Source organism: Bufo bufo, chromosome 1 (assembly GCF_905171765.1).
Source record: "Bufo bufo chromosome 1, aBufBuf1.1, whole genome shotgun sequence".
Taxonomy (NCBI): domain Eukaryota; kingdom Metazoa; phylum Chordata; class Amphibia; order Anura; family Bufonidae; genus Bufo; species Bufo bufo.
The window spans coordinates 801,617,623-801,632,789 of record NC_053389.1 but is presented as its reverse complement, the minus strand read 5'-3'; the positions used below and the strand labels follow the sequence as shown (position 1 = coordinate 801,632,789).

Sequence of the window (15,167 nt, the reverse complement as noted above, 5' to 3'; positions counted from 1 at the left end):
TATTGTTTTGTCATACAGGCCTTATATACATCCATGCATACATACGAGAATAGCTGCAGCTCTCATTACAATAATAGAAGTTCCTTTTACAGACAGCAGCTCTTGTTATAATAATGCTGACTAGAAACTTTTCCTTATAAATGTATATATATTCACCCTTCAATATAATGTCACCCAACCTCCTGTCCTTCATACAGATTATACAGCTAATTCTTGTTAACCCTTCATCCATCAAAAGATAATGGCTTGTGTAGCGGTTTAGTGGCAGGAAATGTCATAAAGATGCATGAAGTTCATGTCACGTCCACATCCACCCTCCTCCACCGAGAGGGGGAGGATGGTGTGTGCATTTCTTCTGTAACCCGCAGTCAGGGTGCCCTGGAGGCCAACTCAGGTCTGGGTTCTGGGCCCCTTACTGTCTGGGATATAGAAGAAACAGAGCGAGCTGGCAGTCCACAGCCAGGGGCTGGGATTAGTCAGAATGTGGTGTTATCCACCAGCACAGATACGGACTGTCGCTTGTTTCAGACTGCCCTACGCATTGATGACAGTCTCCAGAAGCTGCAGGAGATGGCTGGTCGGACCCCTGAAGAAGGAGACAAAGAAATCATAACCTGGGACCGGGGAAGGCTGTATAGGCAAAGTATTCCCACTGGCCCCCAGCAGCATATCTTTAAAGACAGGCAACTAGTAGTACCTTGGCAGTTCCGGGAGCAACACCTATGAATTGCCCATGAGATACCACTAGCTGGTCACTTAGGGATAAGTAAAACGAAAAGCCGTCTAAAACATAACTATTACTGGCCCGGTTTGGGGAATGATGTGGCCAGGGACGTGCACAGACGTTTTGAAAGGCAGGGACTAAAAAAAAGGGCACTTGTCATAATTTCAAAAAATGTTTGTACCACGAAGCTTACTTTTCTAGAAGTCCTACCTTGTTTTCCATGAATTTTTTGATACTGTAATTGTAAACACGACAGAATCCACAAATATAACTTTTTGGGTTTCACCGTACATATTATGGTAATATGATGTAATTCCAAGACTCTACAGACTCTAATATGCAAAGAGACAAGGCACTACAACCCCCAGTATGCAAATGGATAATGCACTACAACCACAAGTATGCAAAGGGACAAAGCTATTGTTCCTTTGCATAATTGTTTTGTTCCTGGACTTTAAATTATATACAATATATTACCAGGGCGGGCACTGAGGGCAGACGGAGTCACAAAGGCCGGCGCTTGCTCCCCTGCATTAATCCCGCTGGGGGGGGGTCACGTGACGTAGCAGACATCACGCACGTCCGCTACCTAAGCAGCCCCTGCGCTAGCCTTAAAGGACCCTGTCACCCTGACCCTGCACTGGTGAGCGGGTGGACTGGTGAATAGATTGTATCAGTGAATAAATTGCGCTGCCACCGGCGGGATGGGGGTGGGGCCCCGTGCAGACTCGCGACGTGCTTGTAGTGGGTCGGCTTGGGCAGGGCCGTCTTTAATATTGATTGGACCCTGGGCAAGAATTTACTTGGGCAACCTGGATCCCGCCTTCCCACACCCTAGCAGGCTATCACGCCCTCCACCACTATATATAATATAGCTTACAGTGAATGACTGTAAATACTTACAGTTCTGAAGACTCAAGCAGGCTCAGGATCAGTGTTCTGGGCAGCTGGGCTCAGGGCTGGAAGTGGGCACCGCTCTGCAGTTCAGGAAAGAGAACGGGGCTCGGCTCACCCTAGTGTTACAGTGCACCCCACAGTATGCAGTATAGCACCCAATAGTATATAGCACCCCACAGTATGCAGTATAGCACCCTATAGTATACAGCACCCCACAGTATGCAATACATAGTAAAACACCCCACACTATGCAGTATAGCATCCCACAGTACCCCACAGTACATAGTAGAGCAGTATAGCACCCTATAGTACACATCACCCCACAGTATGCAATACATAGTACAGTCCTGATCAAAAGTTTAAGACCACTTGAAAAATGGCAAAAAATCATATTTAGCATGGCTGGATCTTAACAAGGTTCCAAGTAGAGCTTCAACATGCAACAAGAAGAAATGGGAGTGAGACAAAACATTTTTTGAGCATTCAATTTAATGAAAACAATGAATAAACTTAAAGGGAATCTGTCACTAGCAATTTACCAATTTTTTTTTTCATGAATCCATGTTTAACAGAGTACCTTTTTTCCATCTGTCTTGTTCTTTTGATTGTCCGTCTTGTCATTTCTTCAAAAAATCGATTCTTATGATATGTAAATGACGCTGTAAGGAGACCAGAGGGGCGTTCTTCTTTCTCCACGGTGCCCAGGAACGCCCCTCTGAAGTGCCGTGCCCGGCTAAATTTGAAAACTAATAACGCCTCCAAGTTCATCTAAATCGCCTCCCAGAGGCGCGGCTAAGTGCTCAACACCCCCCCTCCTCAGCGCCGTGCTCTGCGGCAAACACCCCGATCCTCCTCTCGCCGGCATCCCAAATCCCGTGCAGGCGCAGTGCCGACAGTCATCTTATCATAGCGCAGGCAATCGCCGGCACTGCGTTCCCAGCAGCTCAGGTAAGCGCTTCATCTTGATGGTCGTGGATTATGCCACACGTTACCCAGAAGCTGTCACATTATCATCCGTCAGGGCTGACAAGGTGGCAGATGCACTTCTCACCATATTTTTCTGGGTAGGATTCCCCAGAGAGATGCTCACGGATTAGCGGACCCAGTTTATGTCTAATCTTGTGCATAGCCCCTATAAGAAAATATAGGTGCAATACCTGGTAGCCAGTCCGTACCACCTGCAAACGGTCTCTGCGAACGATTTAACGGGACCCTCAAGCACATTCTCAAAATGCTTGTAGATACCCATGGGTGAGACTGGGAGCATTATCTACCGCACCTGCTATTTTCCTACAGAGAGGTACCTCAGGCATCAACGGGTTTCTGACCCTTTGAGCTCCTGTATGGGAGTAGGGTGCGGGTGCCCCTAGATCTCCTGAAGGAATCATGGGAGGAAGAATTGGTTTTGCGCGAAGTCTCAGAAAATTCTAATTGTCCTAAAATTCAGGGAAACAATGCAGGAACTGACCGGTGTTGTACATGAGAACATGGATCAGGCACAGGTGAATCAAAAAAGGTGGTACAATAGAAATGCCAGGGAGAGGGTGTATGAGGTGGGTCAGAAGGTATGGGTACTGGTCCCTATGACCCAGAACAAACTCCAGGCAGCATGGGAAGGCCCGTATCCCATTCATGAACGCTTAAATGACGTGGACAATGTAGTCACGATCGATCATGTTCGCAAGAAGTACAAAGTCTTTCATGTGAATATGATCAAGGCGCATCATGACAGGGATACATCCGTCCTTCCTGTCTGCAGTTTACCGGAGGAGGGGGAAAGTGACACCCTGCCAGATTTAGTGGCTGCAGCACAGGCGGTAGGGTCCCTTAAGGATGCGGTAGTTAGCTCACAGCTGTCCGAGTTTCAGAAATCCCAGCTGTGGGAGGTACTTAACCCCTTTGTTGGCACTTTTATAGGGAGACCTGGAAGGACTCCCCTGGCCACTCACCACTGGGGATCATCTGCCGATTAGACAAATGGCTGATCGAGTCTCCATAGAGGTCAGAGCAGACATGAAGAGAGAAGTAGAGGAAATGTTAGGGCTGGGCGTGATCCAGGAATCTCAAAGTGGGTGGACATCACCTTCAGTGCTTGTCCCCAAAAAGGATAATACCACACACTTTTGCGTGGACTACAGGAAGCTAAACACCATCACCGTTTTTGATGCGTTCCCCATGCCCCGCATAGATGAGCTGTTGGACCAGCTAGCCAGTGCCCAGTACATAACCATTATGGACTTGAGTAGGGGGTATTGGCATATTCCCATGTCCCCTGGGGCCAAGGAGAGATCTGCCTTCATCACTCCTTTTGGGCTCTATGAGTTCAAGGTAATGCCCTTTGGCATGAAAAATTCCCCTGCCACATTCCTGCGCTTGGTGAACCAGCTGTTGGACAAGTTTGTAGGGTTTGCCGTTCCTTACCTGGATGACATCGCTGTGTTCAGTCAGACCTGGGAGAATCACTTGACCCACCTGTCCCAGGTGCTCAAGCGAATCCAGGATCCAGGACTGACCATCAAGCCTGGAAAGTGCCAGATAGGCATGTCTGAGGTGCAGTACCTTGGGTACCAGGTAGGTGGAGGGACTCTTAAGCCAGAGCCAAGAAAAGTAGATGTCATCTCCAATTGGCCTACCCCTAAGACTAAAAAGCAGGTTATGTCCTTCTTAGGGACAGCTGGGTACTATCAGAAATTTTTCCCCAACTATAGCACCCTAGCAAAACCTTTGACGGACCTCACAAAGAAGAAGCTACCGCAAATTGTTAACTGGACTGCAGACTGCGAGAGGTCTTTGTCAGCTTTGAAATCTGCTAATGCTAGCTCTCCAGTCTTGCAAATCCCAGATTTTACCCGCAAGTTTGTGGTTCAGACTGATGCTAGTGCCTATGGCCTAGGTGCAGTGCTCAGCCAAGTAAATCCTGAAGGGGATGAGCACCCCATAATGTATTTGAGCAGGAAGCTCCTACCAAGGGAGGTGGCCTATGCCACTATAGAGAAAGAATGTCTGGCCATTGTATGGGCTTTACAGAAACTGCAGCCATACCTTTATGGGCAAAAGTTTACCGTGGTGACCGATCACAACCCCCTTAGTTGGTTATATCGGGTGGCAGGTGACAACGGAAAGCTGCTGAGATGGAGTCTGGCCTTGCAACACTATGACTTTACTATCCAGCACAAAAAAGGCAGTGAGCATGGTAACGCAGATGGGATATCGCATCAGGGAGAGGCGGCTGAGCATGGCTTGTGATATTGATTGCTTTATCAATAATCCCATGCCATGTCGTGAAGGGGGAGGTGTAGCAAAATCTGAGATAGATAGATAGATAGATTTTAGATTTTCCTAAACTTGCATTATCAATAGCTGATTGTATGTCAATGTCTTTGCTCTATTAAGGACTTATTCAGATTGTGCCTGTGGGTGCCAACCTGTCTGCAAAAGGTGAAGACACTCCACATTCTCAGAGGAAACTTCATTTTGCACTGGCCTGTGAATTACAAGCCATATGGGCATACTAATGAAGACCTGGAAGGGGCCACTTACAAACTTCAGACATGGTGACTGCTAACCCAGCAAGCCATTCAGTAGGTAGATGAAATAATATCAGAAGCCATAACTCCAACCTCATAACACCCACATCCTCAGAACCCTGGTAATTGTTTTCACCTGACATGGGCTTCGGGGAGAATCCAGACACCCCGTACTGGACATGAGGCATTTCTCGGTATTCAGGATCTGGTCTTCTGGAAATCATAACCCGATCATATTTGGTGTCTGTATGACCAGGACGGGGCGACTCAGATTAAGGGATTTTACCCTGTCATATGGCCAGAAATTGCCATAATTCATATTGCCACATCAGTCAGCCGTTTGGGAAGGTGGGTGCAAAAACCTGAATAATCCCAAAAGACGTCCCAAAAGGCCGGACCGAAAGGAGGGAGGTTTCATCACAGCCCACCCCTTGGCATATGGGGGATAAAAATGGGTGGTAGGGAACAGTTAGGTGTCAGCCATTTTGGGGATCCACATCGTTTGGAGTGACTGCCCGTATCCTCAGCTGTCCCCACAGCCGGAATATAACTGCTGCATCTCAGTAAGCCAATATTCAGTATTTTATCCCTTTTATTTTATCTGTTCACTACATTGTTATTGTATGTATATTTAGTTTTTTATCTTTTATCTGACACTTTCTTTTCTATTGCACTGCACTATCCTGTATTAAATTTAAACATTAATAAGTCCCTTCCTTGTGGTCTTATAGAACTTGCTCTTTCGAAGGGAATAACGTTATCGGTAGTGTTTCCACATAGATAGTATAGGTCCCTTTTGCCTTATAGTATAGGTGGTGGCAGCGATTGCGATAGAAAATATTGGGGTGTTAGAATCTAGGAGAGTAAGTTAGCATAATTCTGTCATCTAGAATTGGTGGATGTGAATTTATGTGGTAAATTGATGAGCTCACTAGTATAATTCACCCCGTGACGTGACTCGAGAGTAGGGATTGTCACACAGGGATTGCTCTATTGTCTCATCTTCTCCTGTTTACTAATATTGTTTAGAGCAGTTTCTATACAACTCAGGGTCTTAACTAAGGGCTCAAAGTCCCTTATACTAAAGTTCAGCTTGGGATTCCCCCGCACAGCTTCATCTACTGCTCTCCATTCGAATGCTGTATGCAAAATTTTAGCATTGATGCTACAGCTATTGATTACACTGTAGTTACATCTTCTCGGATTGGAGTTGTCTGTTTCCCAATAGTGATAGCAGCATCTAAGGTGTTTTTGGAGGGAGGAATGGTGGTAGGTCGCCAGACAAGCCTCTATGTGGATGTAAGTCCTTCCAAAAAGGAACAGAAAACTAAGCCTCTGTTGCCACCAGATGTTAGATATCAATCCAACAAGTCAATGCTTAGCCCTCTAAACAGTCTTTGAAGCATAACTTAGATTGTACATCAGTACAGAGCAGAGAGAACTGGCTTAGCTACGTGAAAAGCTTTGGTTGGGATCTGGGAGTAGTATTTATTTTTTTGGAGAGCACCTGGGCGCTTAGTAGACGTAAAGAGTCTTTTATGCCAGGCAATGCTCCACTGGGTTTCTGGGGAAAAGATATGTAAATTCACTTTCCTTCCTAAAAGTGTGGACTACAGTCCCTGTTTAAATAAATGGAAACATTAGGACTCTGCAAAAAACATTATTCACACTCTGGAATTAACATACACAGTTCAGGGACTGACAGTTTTATGTTAATTTTGGAAGAAAGGCTAATTTGCAAACACGGAGGAGACTGGTCTGGCCTATAAGACTCCTCAAGCAGATGAGCCTCTATCTCTTATTGGTTGTTGATGGGTCATTTCAGGCCAATCAAGCTGAACTTCTATCTTGTCCACAACTGAATAGACAGGTCGTAGACAAAACTCTGTTGTGCCAGTCACCTGATCAGATAGATGCTGGCACATACAGAGCTCCTACACAAAAAATTTTCTACCGGCAATAATAATTACCAGTATTTTTCTATATGCACTGTTACTAATGAATGTTTCCATTGTGGAGCGCTCATTAGTACAGCTTTTACCTACTGCCCCCACTTGTGTTAAGAAGTAGAATGGAGACATTACTATTACTTATTAATTCTGGGGGGCACTAATGGGGGCATTATTAATTCTGGAGGGTACTAATGGTGGGTATTATCCATTCTGGGGCACTAATGGAGGCATTAATATTACTGGGTGGCACTAATGGGGACACTATTAATACTGGAAGCCACATTATGACATATCAACTTAACAACCGTGTTAAGCCATGCCCCCACAACCACAACCCCTTTGGGGTATGTCTTAACTTGGCCAATATTTTTGTTGGGAAAGGTGGAAACCCTACTGATGAGGTGTCATCTCGGCAGGGACGGGGCAAAACAGCTGAAGAGGACTACAAGACTTCCAAGGATTGGTATGTACTAGATAAAGTACAGGAATTGCTGCACATATGGTACAGTTTGCTAGGACAGATGTCCGTGCAGTGCAATGTTGGACATAACTAAAAGCCTTCATTACACACTGGACAAACCCTTTAAATTGTACAAGCAGTCTATCTGCATTTGCAGCATTTGTTACTGGTGCCATTCTCCTTACCAGTACAGGGTTCTCCTCTGCCAGTTGCAGCTCAAGTTCACACACTGTCTCCTACATCTATGATTTTGGTTTGTGCAATGTCTGAGACTGTTTGAATTCGGCAAGCTCCTCCAGCTTCCACATTACTGGCTTCATGGCTCCAGAGTCTGCACCAGAGAAAGTCTGGGAAACTCCTGTAGACTTTGCTGTTGGTATTGTTAGTGTCATCTCCGCTTGCTTCTCAGAATGTTTACTATTCCCACCAGCAACCTGAGCATGCCATGTAGGACATCACATGTTGATGCAATGTCAATCTCTCCAGGAAAGTTCTTCACTGTCTGTGAGCTGGAGGGGTGAGCTGTTATAAACTCAGTGTCTCCTGCTGGGGATCTTGCTAGCTTTTCTTTTTACTGTACTTTTCCACAGTAGATTCCTTTTGAAAGTCATGTACTTTTTCAGAACTCTGCATACCTTGCTCAGCACACTGCCTCAGTTCAATTTTCTTACATGCAGTTGTCATACCTTTCAACCATGCTGGATCCAACATGGGAATCTCAGATTTGGGCAGCTCTTATGCGGTCCCAGGTTGCTGAGGTATGTTGTAATTCAATGATGTCAACTTGTGGGGAGCATTCAGCTGTGAAAGGGGGGACTAATAGTGACACAACTACTGAAAAAATTCGAAAATCTCCAGCATCCGAATAAAACGTTGTTTAGTTTACCGGTTGAAAGTACATATATGAGACTTCACCACCCTTAACCGCAGGTTAACATGTTTCAAACGCAATGTTCTTAATCATAACCTTCGGACGTTGTGTAACACCTGGGTAGCAGTAACCCATGTCCACCAATAGGAAAAGGGAAAAGGGGAGAGAATTGGGAAGGGGACAACAGGTGCTGTGGACGGAGGAACAATCAACCCCAGGTTACACACCTCACAATCTACTTACTACCACCATCATGGCATTTAACACTTTAAATTCAGTGCATATAACCAGTGCCAATTTCTACACGATAACTTTCCCACATTCATAAGATGATATTATCACAAAGAGGAAAGAAAATGTATAGACTGGCATCAATAAAAATATAGTATAAAAAAATCAAGACCATATCTTGAGTAGAATAATATGTAGCAACTCCAGGAAAACCGCATTACATGGACAGCTTACTGGATCCTGGTCTGAACAGAGACCAATAAATGCTGTTCTCCTGACAAGTGCTGTAATGTTGAATGACTAAGTTGACTCATCTCAGGTTAATTTGCACATGTATCAAATCGGGTTTTTTTACACAATAAAAGCACACAGAGTGATGGGGACTGGGAATTGCGGATGTGCTAGCGGCCATCTAGCAACCCATGTCCTCAGCTCTATACCCAAAATCCCGGTGACAGGTTCCCTTTAAGAGTATCATATAAAATGTTGACCTCAAACAGGATTGGAAGGCACCTGTGTACCGCTTGTTTTATGAGAGGAAAATGTTGACTGTAGGTAAGTACTAATGTTTATTCTTATTGACTGTTCTTTTCAAATCATACCATTGGAATTTGAAGAGGAGATTGTTTCAATTTTTTATTCTTGGCTATGTTTTTGGCTCGCCTGAGCATCCAATCAGCATAGCCCCTGTTTTTTAATCTAACCCATATAAGATTACTCTCCTCTTCAAACCCCAAATCTATACTACAGTTTCTCCTCGCTCTAATAAATTCCCTGGATGATGACTACTGGCCTGAAGGATAGTATTTTGTCTGTAATACCTATTAATTTCAAATCCAAAAAACACATATTATGTGTATCCATATTATGGGTGAAACGCAAGTTGTACGCATTCGTGCTGGTGAATTCAACAAAGTCCGGTATGACAGACACATCACCACTCCAAATAAGGAGCAAATCGTCGATGTATCTGCCATACCAGACAATGTCGCCAGCAGATTCATTCAATTCTGAGAAAATAAAACGTTCCTCCCAATAACCTATGGTCAAATTTGCTAGGGATGGAGAAAACTTAGGCCCCATTGAAACTCCTTGAATCTGTAGAAAAAATTCATTATTAAAGCAAAAATATTTGTGTGTAAGTAGAAAACCAGTTACATCTAAGATATAGTCTATAAAATTGGTGGAATGACTACTGTATCTATGCAGATGGTACTTGAGTGCTTGGAGGGCTATATCATGGGGTGTAGATGGATATAGAGAAATAACATACATGGTCAGCCATGTAAAATGTTTTTCCCACACCCTGTTAGAAACTGCTCTGAGGACATCAATTGTATCTTTAAGATAACCTGGCAATCTTTTTACAAGGGGTTGTAGTATACCATCAAGCCACTCACCCACTTTTTCTAGGAAGAATCCTACACCAGAGACAATTGGCCTTAATGGGGGAGGATTCAGTTTTTTGTCCTTTTTAGGGAGTGGGTGGGGTTGACTGGCTTCCATAGATGAGGTGTATGCAAAAATTGCAAAACAACTTCTTTTCCATGAAAGACTGTGAAGATATCATCAACCACTAACTCATATACACAGAAAATGTATGAGTTTTTAACGTGCAATTCCACAAACGTTATTTATATTATTCAATGCCCTTGTCACAAACAGTATGTAGGCAGGACTAAGAGGACCCTAAAAAAAAGAATCTCAGAACTGTTGGGATTCGCTCTGGTAGTTGGGATAAGCGGGTGCAGAACAGAGGCAAAGTACAAGTTCATAATTCAAATGTCCGTATTTATTCAGACATAGGGAAAAACAAGAAACACTCTTTGCAGGGTTGGTGTTTGTTCACAACGAGTAGAAAGTTCATGCATAACAATAACGTCACCTTGTCGGCGGTTCAGCCTCCAGCAGTCTAAATGCAGGCTTTAGGTGGCCTGCTCTCCCAACACACGGATCTCAGCTTTTCAGCCCAGCTCATGGCTCAGATCACAACACATAGGACGTTCTCTGCTACTGAGCCCAGCTGCCTTTTTAAGGATAGCCAGGTGCTGTAGTCACCCACCCAGCACTTTGACTACTCCCAATATGAGCCGTCCCGGATCAGCTATTTACAGCCATACTAAATAGCAAAAGTGTCAATCAGCATTTGCTGCCGCTGACACATGAAAATACCGGCTCTTACTTCAACGAGGCCAGGAACCTCGGTGACACATACCTACCATCAAAGACGACCCCTTGCACCTTCCTAAAGAACATATAAATAGCATTAAGAAAGGATACGATAAAAATACATTATCCAATCATTTCAAAATAACACATAATCAAGATGCGTCAGGTCTTATTTTTGCAGTATTAGAAAAAGTTGACAGACACTGGAGGGAGGGAGGGGGGGGGGGGGTGACCATATAAGTAAAATATCTAGATTGGAATCTAGAAGGATTTTTAAATTCAATACCCTCGTACCTGCAGGCCTTAACGCCGAACTTGAAGTGTTTGGATTCCTTTAGATCTGGGGTGGGTGCCTTCCACCGACGAGTGATCGGGTTATCCAGTTGGTATACTGATCTCTCTTTGGTGGGTGGCCCCCATCCACCTGCTTCTTTAACGTCGACTTTTCAATATAAACCTGAAATAAACGAATGAAATAATTCTCTTTATACAATATACAGTGAGAAATAGAATTTTGTGAAAATATATATGACATCAAAATATCGCATGAAAATCGCAAGTACAGGGAGTGCAGAATTATTAGGCAAATTAGTATTTTGACCACATCATCCTCTTTATGCATGTTGTCTTACTCCAAGCTGTATAGGCTCGAAAGCCTACTACCAATTAAGCATATTTTAGTGATGTGCATCTCTGTAATGGGAAGGGGTGTGGTCTAATGACATCAACACCCTATATCAGGTGTGCATAATTATTAGGCAACTTCCTTTCCTTTGGCAAAATGGGTCAAAAGAAGGACTTGACAGGCTCAGAAAAGTCAAAAATAGTGAGATATCTTGCAGAGGGATGCAGCACTCTTAAAATTGCAAAGCTTCTGAAGCGTGATCATCGAACAATCAAGCGTTTCATTCAAAATAGTCAACAGGGTCGCAAGAAGCGTGTGGAAAAACCAAGGCGCAAAATAACTGCCCATGAACTGAGAAAAGTCAAGCGTGCAGCTGCCAGGATGCCACTTGCCACCAGTTTGGCCATATTTCAGAGCTGCAACATCACTGGAGTGCCCAAAAGCACAAGGTGTGCAATACTCAGAGACATGGCCAAGGTAAGAAAGGCTGAAAGACGACCACCACTGAACAAGACACACAAGCTGAAACGTCAAGACTGGGCCAAGAAATATCTCAAGACTGATTTTTCTAAGGTTTTATGGACTGATGAAATGAGAGTGAGTCTTGATGGGCCAGATGGATGGGCCCGTGGCTGGATTGGTAAAGGGCAGAGAGCTCCAGTCCGACTCAGACGCCAGCAAGGTGGAGGTGGAGTACTGGTTTGGGCTGGTATCATCAAAGATGAGCTTGTGGGGCCTTTTCAGGTTGAGGATGGAGTCAAGCTCAACTCCCAGTCCTACTGCCAGTTTCTGGAAGACACCTTCTTCAAGCAGTGGTACAGGAAGAAGTCTGCATCCTTCAAGAAAAACATGATTTTCATGCAGGACAATGCTCCATCACACGCGTCCAAGTACTCCACAGCGTGGCTGGCAAGAAAGGGTATAAAAGAAGAAAATCTAATGACATGGCCTCCTTGTTCACCTGATTTGAACCCCATTGAGAACCTGTGGTCCATCATCAAATGTGAGATTTACAAGGAGGGAAAACAGTACACCTCTCTGAACAGTGTCTGGGAGGCTGTGGTTGCTGCTGCACTCAATGTTGATGGTGAACAGATCAAAACACTGACAGAATCCATGGATGGCAGGCTTTTGAGTGTCCTTGCAAAGAAAGGTGGCTATATTGGTCACTGATTTGTTTTTGTTTTGTTTTTGAATGTCAGAAATGTATATTTGTGAATGTTGAGATGTTATATTGGTTTCACTGGTAAAAATAAATAATTGAAATAGGTATATATTTGTTTTTTGTTAAGTTGCCTAATAATTATGCACAGTAATAGTCACCTGCACACACAGATATCCCCCTAAAATAGCTAAAACTAAAAACAAACTAAAAACTACTTCCAAAAATATTCAGCTTTGATATTAATGAGTTTTTTGGGTTCATTGAGAACATGGTTGTTGTTCAATAATAAAATTAATCATCAAAAATACAACTTGCCTAATAATTCTGCACTCCCTGTATAAAGAAGTGAAATATGCGGACAAAGATCAATGTTTTATAACTATATTTTTATTTTTTATTTTTTAATGTGAATCAGTAGTGAACATCGCTGATTCATAAAATAAAGAATAAAAAATGAAATACTATGATAATAAAAAAGATTTTTACAAGAAACTGCATATAAAACGAATGCGATAAATATGAGTTTATATGTTCATTGTGGCCCATAAATTTAAATTTGGTGAAGATACAAATTAATCACCAACTAGAAGATAATAAATGAGTTGCCATTGAATAAATAAAGTGTCATGTGAACAACGTGGATCCATGCCAATTTTATGATGTAACCTTCATGACATACGTATGAGAGGGTACTTAAGGGTACAAGCAAGATAGGGGGATTTACCACTGAAGAAGGAGCAAGTATATAGCCCTGAAATGCGCATGGTCGCAAATACCCCCAAAAAAGCAAGTATCCTTGTAAGGGCATTTAAGATTCGCAATAAATGGAGCGCTCCAACATCCATAAGTCCATGATTTGAAGGATTAACCATCAAAAGTATATACATGCAGCCGGCTTTTTAACTGTGGACCCATTGAACACGTGGGACGCCAAACAATCCTTCAGCTTACACAGGGAAGCAGCGGGATTGTAACACTCGCTACAGCAGAAGATACGGAGGTAAGATTAGTTAGTGCCGAATACCATATGGGACGCCACGGACGGCATTTGACTCCTCTCCTGCATTGAACAGTGAGTAACAGACATTTCAAAATTCAGTGTTTATAATAAGCATCAAATTTAATATCGATAGTATCACAATACTACCTCTATAATATTATGGACAATAAACAGTTTGTAACTGCATACAAAATACTGCACCTAGTGATTCTGTGATACTCCAGCACCATCATATATGTGGTATATATGATATAATACAGTATAAGCTACAATGGCAACTCTTTTATAGAAATTATTTTTTATTATTACTATTTTTAGTATTTTTATCTTGTTTTGTCTATGAATTTTTTATTATATGTTATTTTATTATATGTTGCTTTTAAAATAAATATTGTAAGCTTAAGGGGATTCCAGATAGTAAGTGCCTTTCATCCAATACCTCAAAATTCCAATTAACATATCGGTGACTGGGTGAGTCACAACTGACAGGTGCACCTGTTTCACAGCAGTAGACAGGGGAGCCATCTCTATATCTATACACTTTAGCAAAAGAGACCGATTTCTTTTGGCTACCTGCCTCAGCTACTATTCTGATCTCTGATGCTGCCAACCGCCTGATGCCACACATCTGATGCCAAGTGCTCCTTCTTTCACCCACCATCCTCAGCTGGTACTGGTAACGCCATTCACCTCCTCACTCTGTCACCGGGTCACTCTGTGGTCTCCTGATTCTCCTGCCACCTCCACACTATGTCACCTTGCCACTCTGTGGTCTACTCATGCTGCTGCCAACTCCACACTATATGTCACCTTGCCACTCTGTGGCCTCCTGATGTTGCCGCCACCTCCACACTGTCATTGTGCCACTCTTCCTGCTGCCACCTCCAGACTCTGACATTGGGCCACTCTGTGGTCTCCTCATGCTGCATCCACCTCACCACTATGTCATAAGGCCACTCTGTGGACTTCTCATGCAGTTTCCACCCTCCCCACTTCATGACTGGGTAACTATTTTGCCTTTTGGCTTGGATGACATCATCATTTATTTGACCCTCCTTCTGATCTGTTCTAGAAGGAAGGAAAAATTAGATGCACAATGGATCCTGCCTGTGTGGCAGCTGTAAGGCCTGTATGGTCCCATGAGAATTCCCTTGTGATTTGGAAGCCAAAACCAGGAGTGGGTACAAAACACAGAAGACATGCAAATATTCCTTTCACGTGTCATCTCTGTTTTGGATCCACTCCAGTTTTTTTTGGGCATTAGCAATACTGATGCATTACTGACCAAATGCTGACCGAGTGAAGGCGAATGCTCCACAGACAGGATCCGTTTTTTGTGGGTTATTGTTCTGATGGATCAGAGGAAGGGCAATCAGTGACGTCAACACAAACTTACTGCTAACACCCTCTCCGCTTTGTCGGAGGGCTCTACTTGTATAAGTGTTTAATAGAACAGGTTCTGTAGACATCTATGTGGAATTAGCTGATGAGGGCTGGCAACCTTAGTCCTGGGGGGAAAATCCAGTCATGTGGCCCATTTTTAGCC

General features: G+C 43.4%; 1 protein-coding gene across 1 annotated transcript in view; it reads left to right on the top strand.

Moving 5' to 3' along the window:
• The first annotated feature begins 7,246 nt into the window (after positions 1–7,246).
• LOC120988597 (probable N-acetyltransferase 16) overlaps positions 7,247–15,167 on the top strand; it is a 147,716-nt gene continuing 139,795 nt past the window's right edge. The window contains exon 1 of the mRNA XM_040416166.1: positions 7,247–8,318. Coding sequence (XP_040272100.1) covers positions 8,232–8,318 — 87 coding nt within the window. The 5' untranslated portion in view covers positions 7,247–8,231. The remainder of the gene's footprint in view (positions 8,319–15,167) is intronic.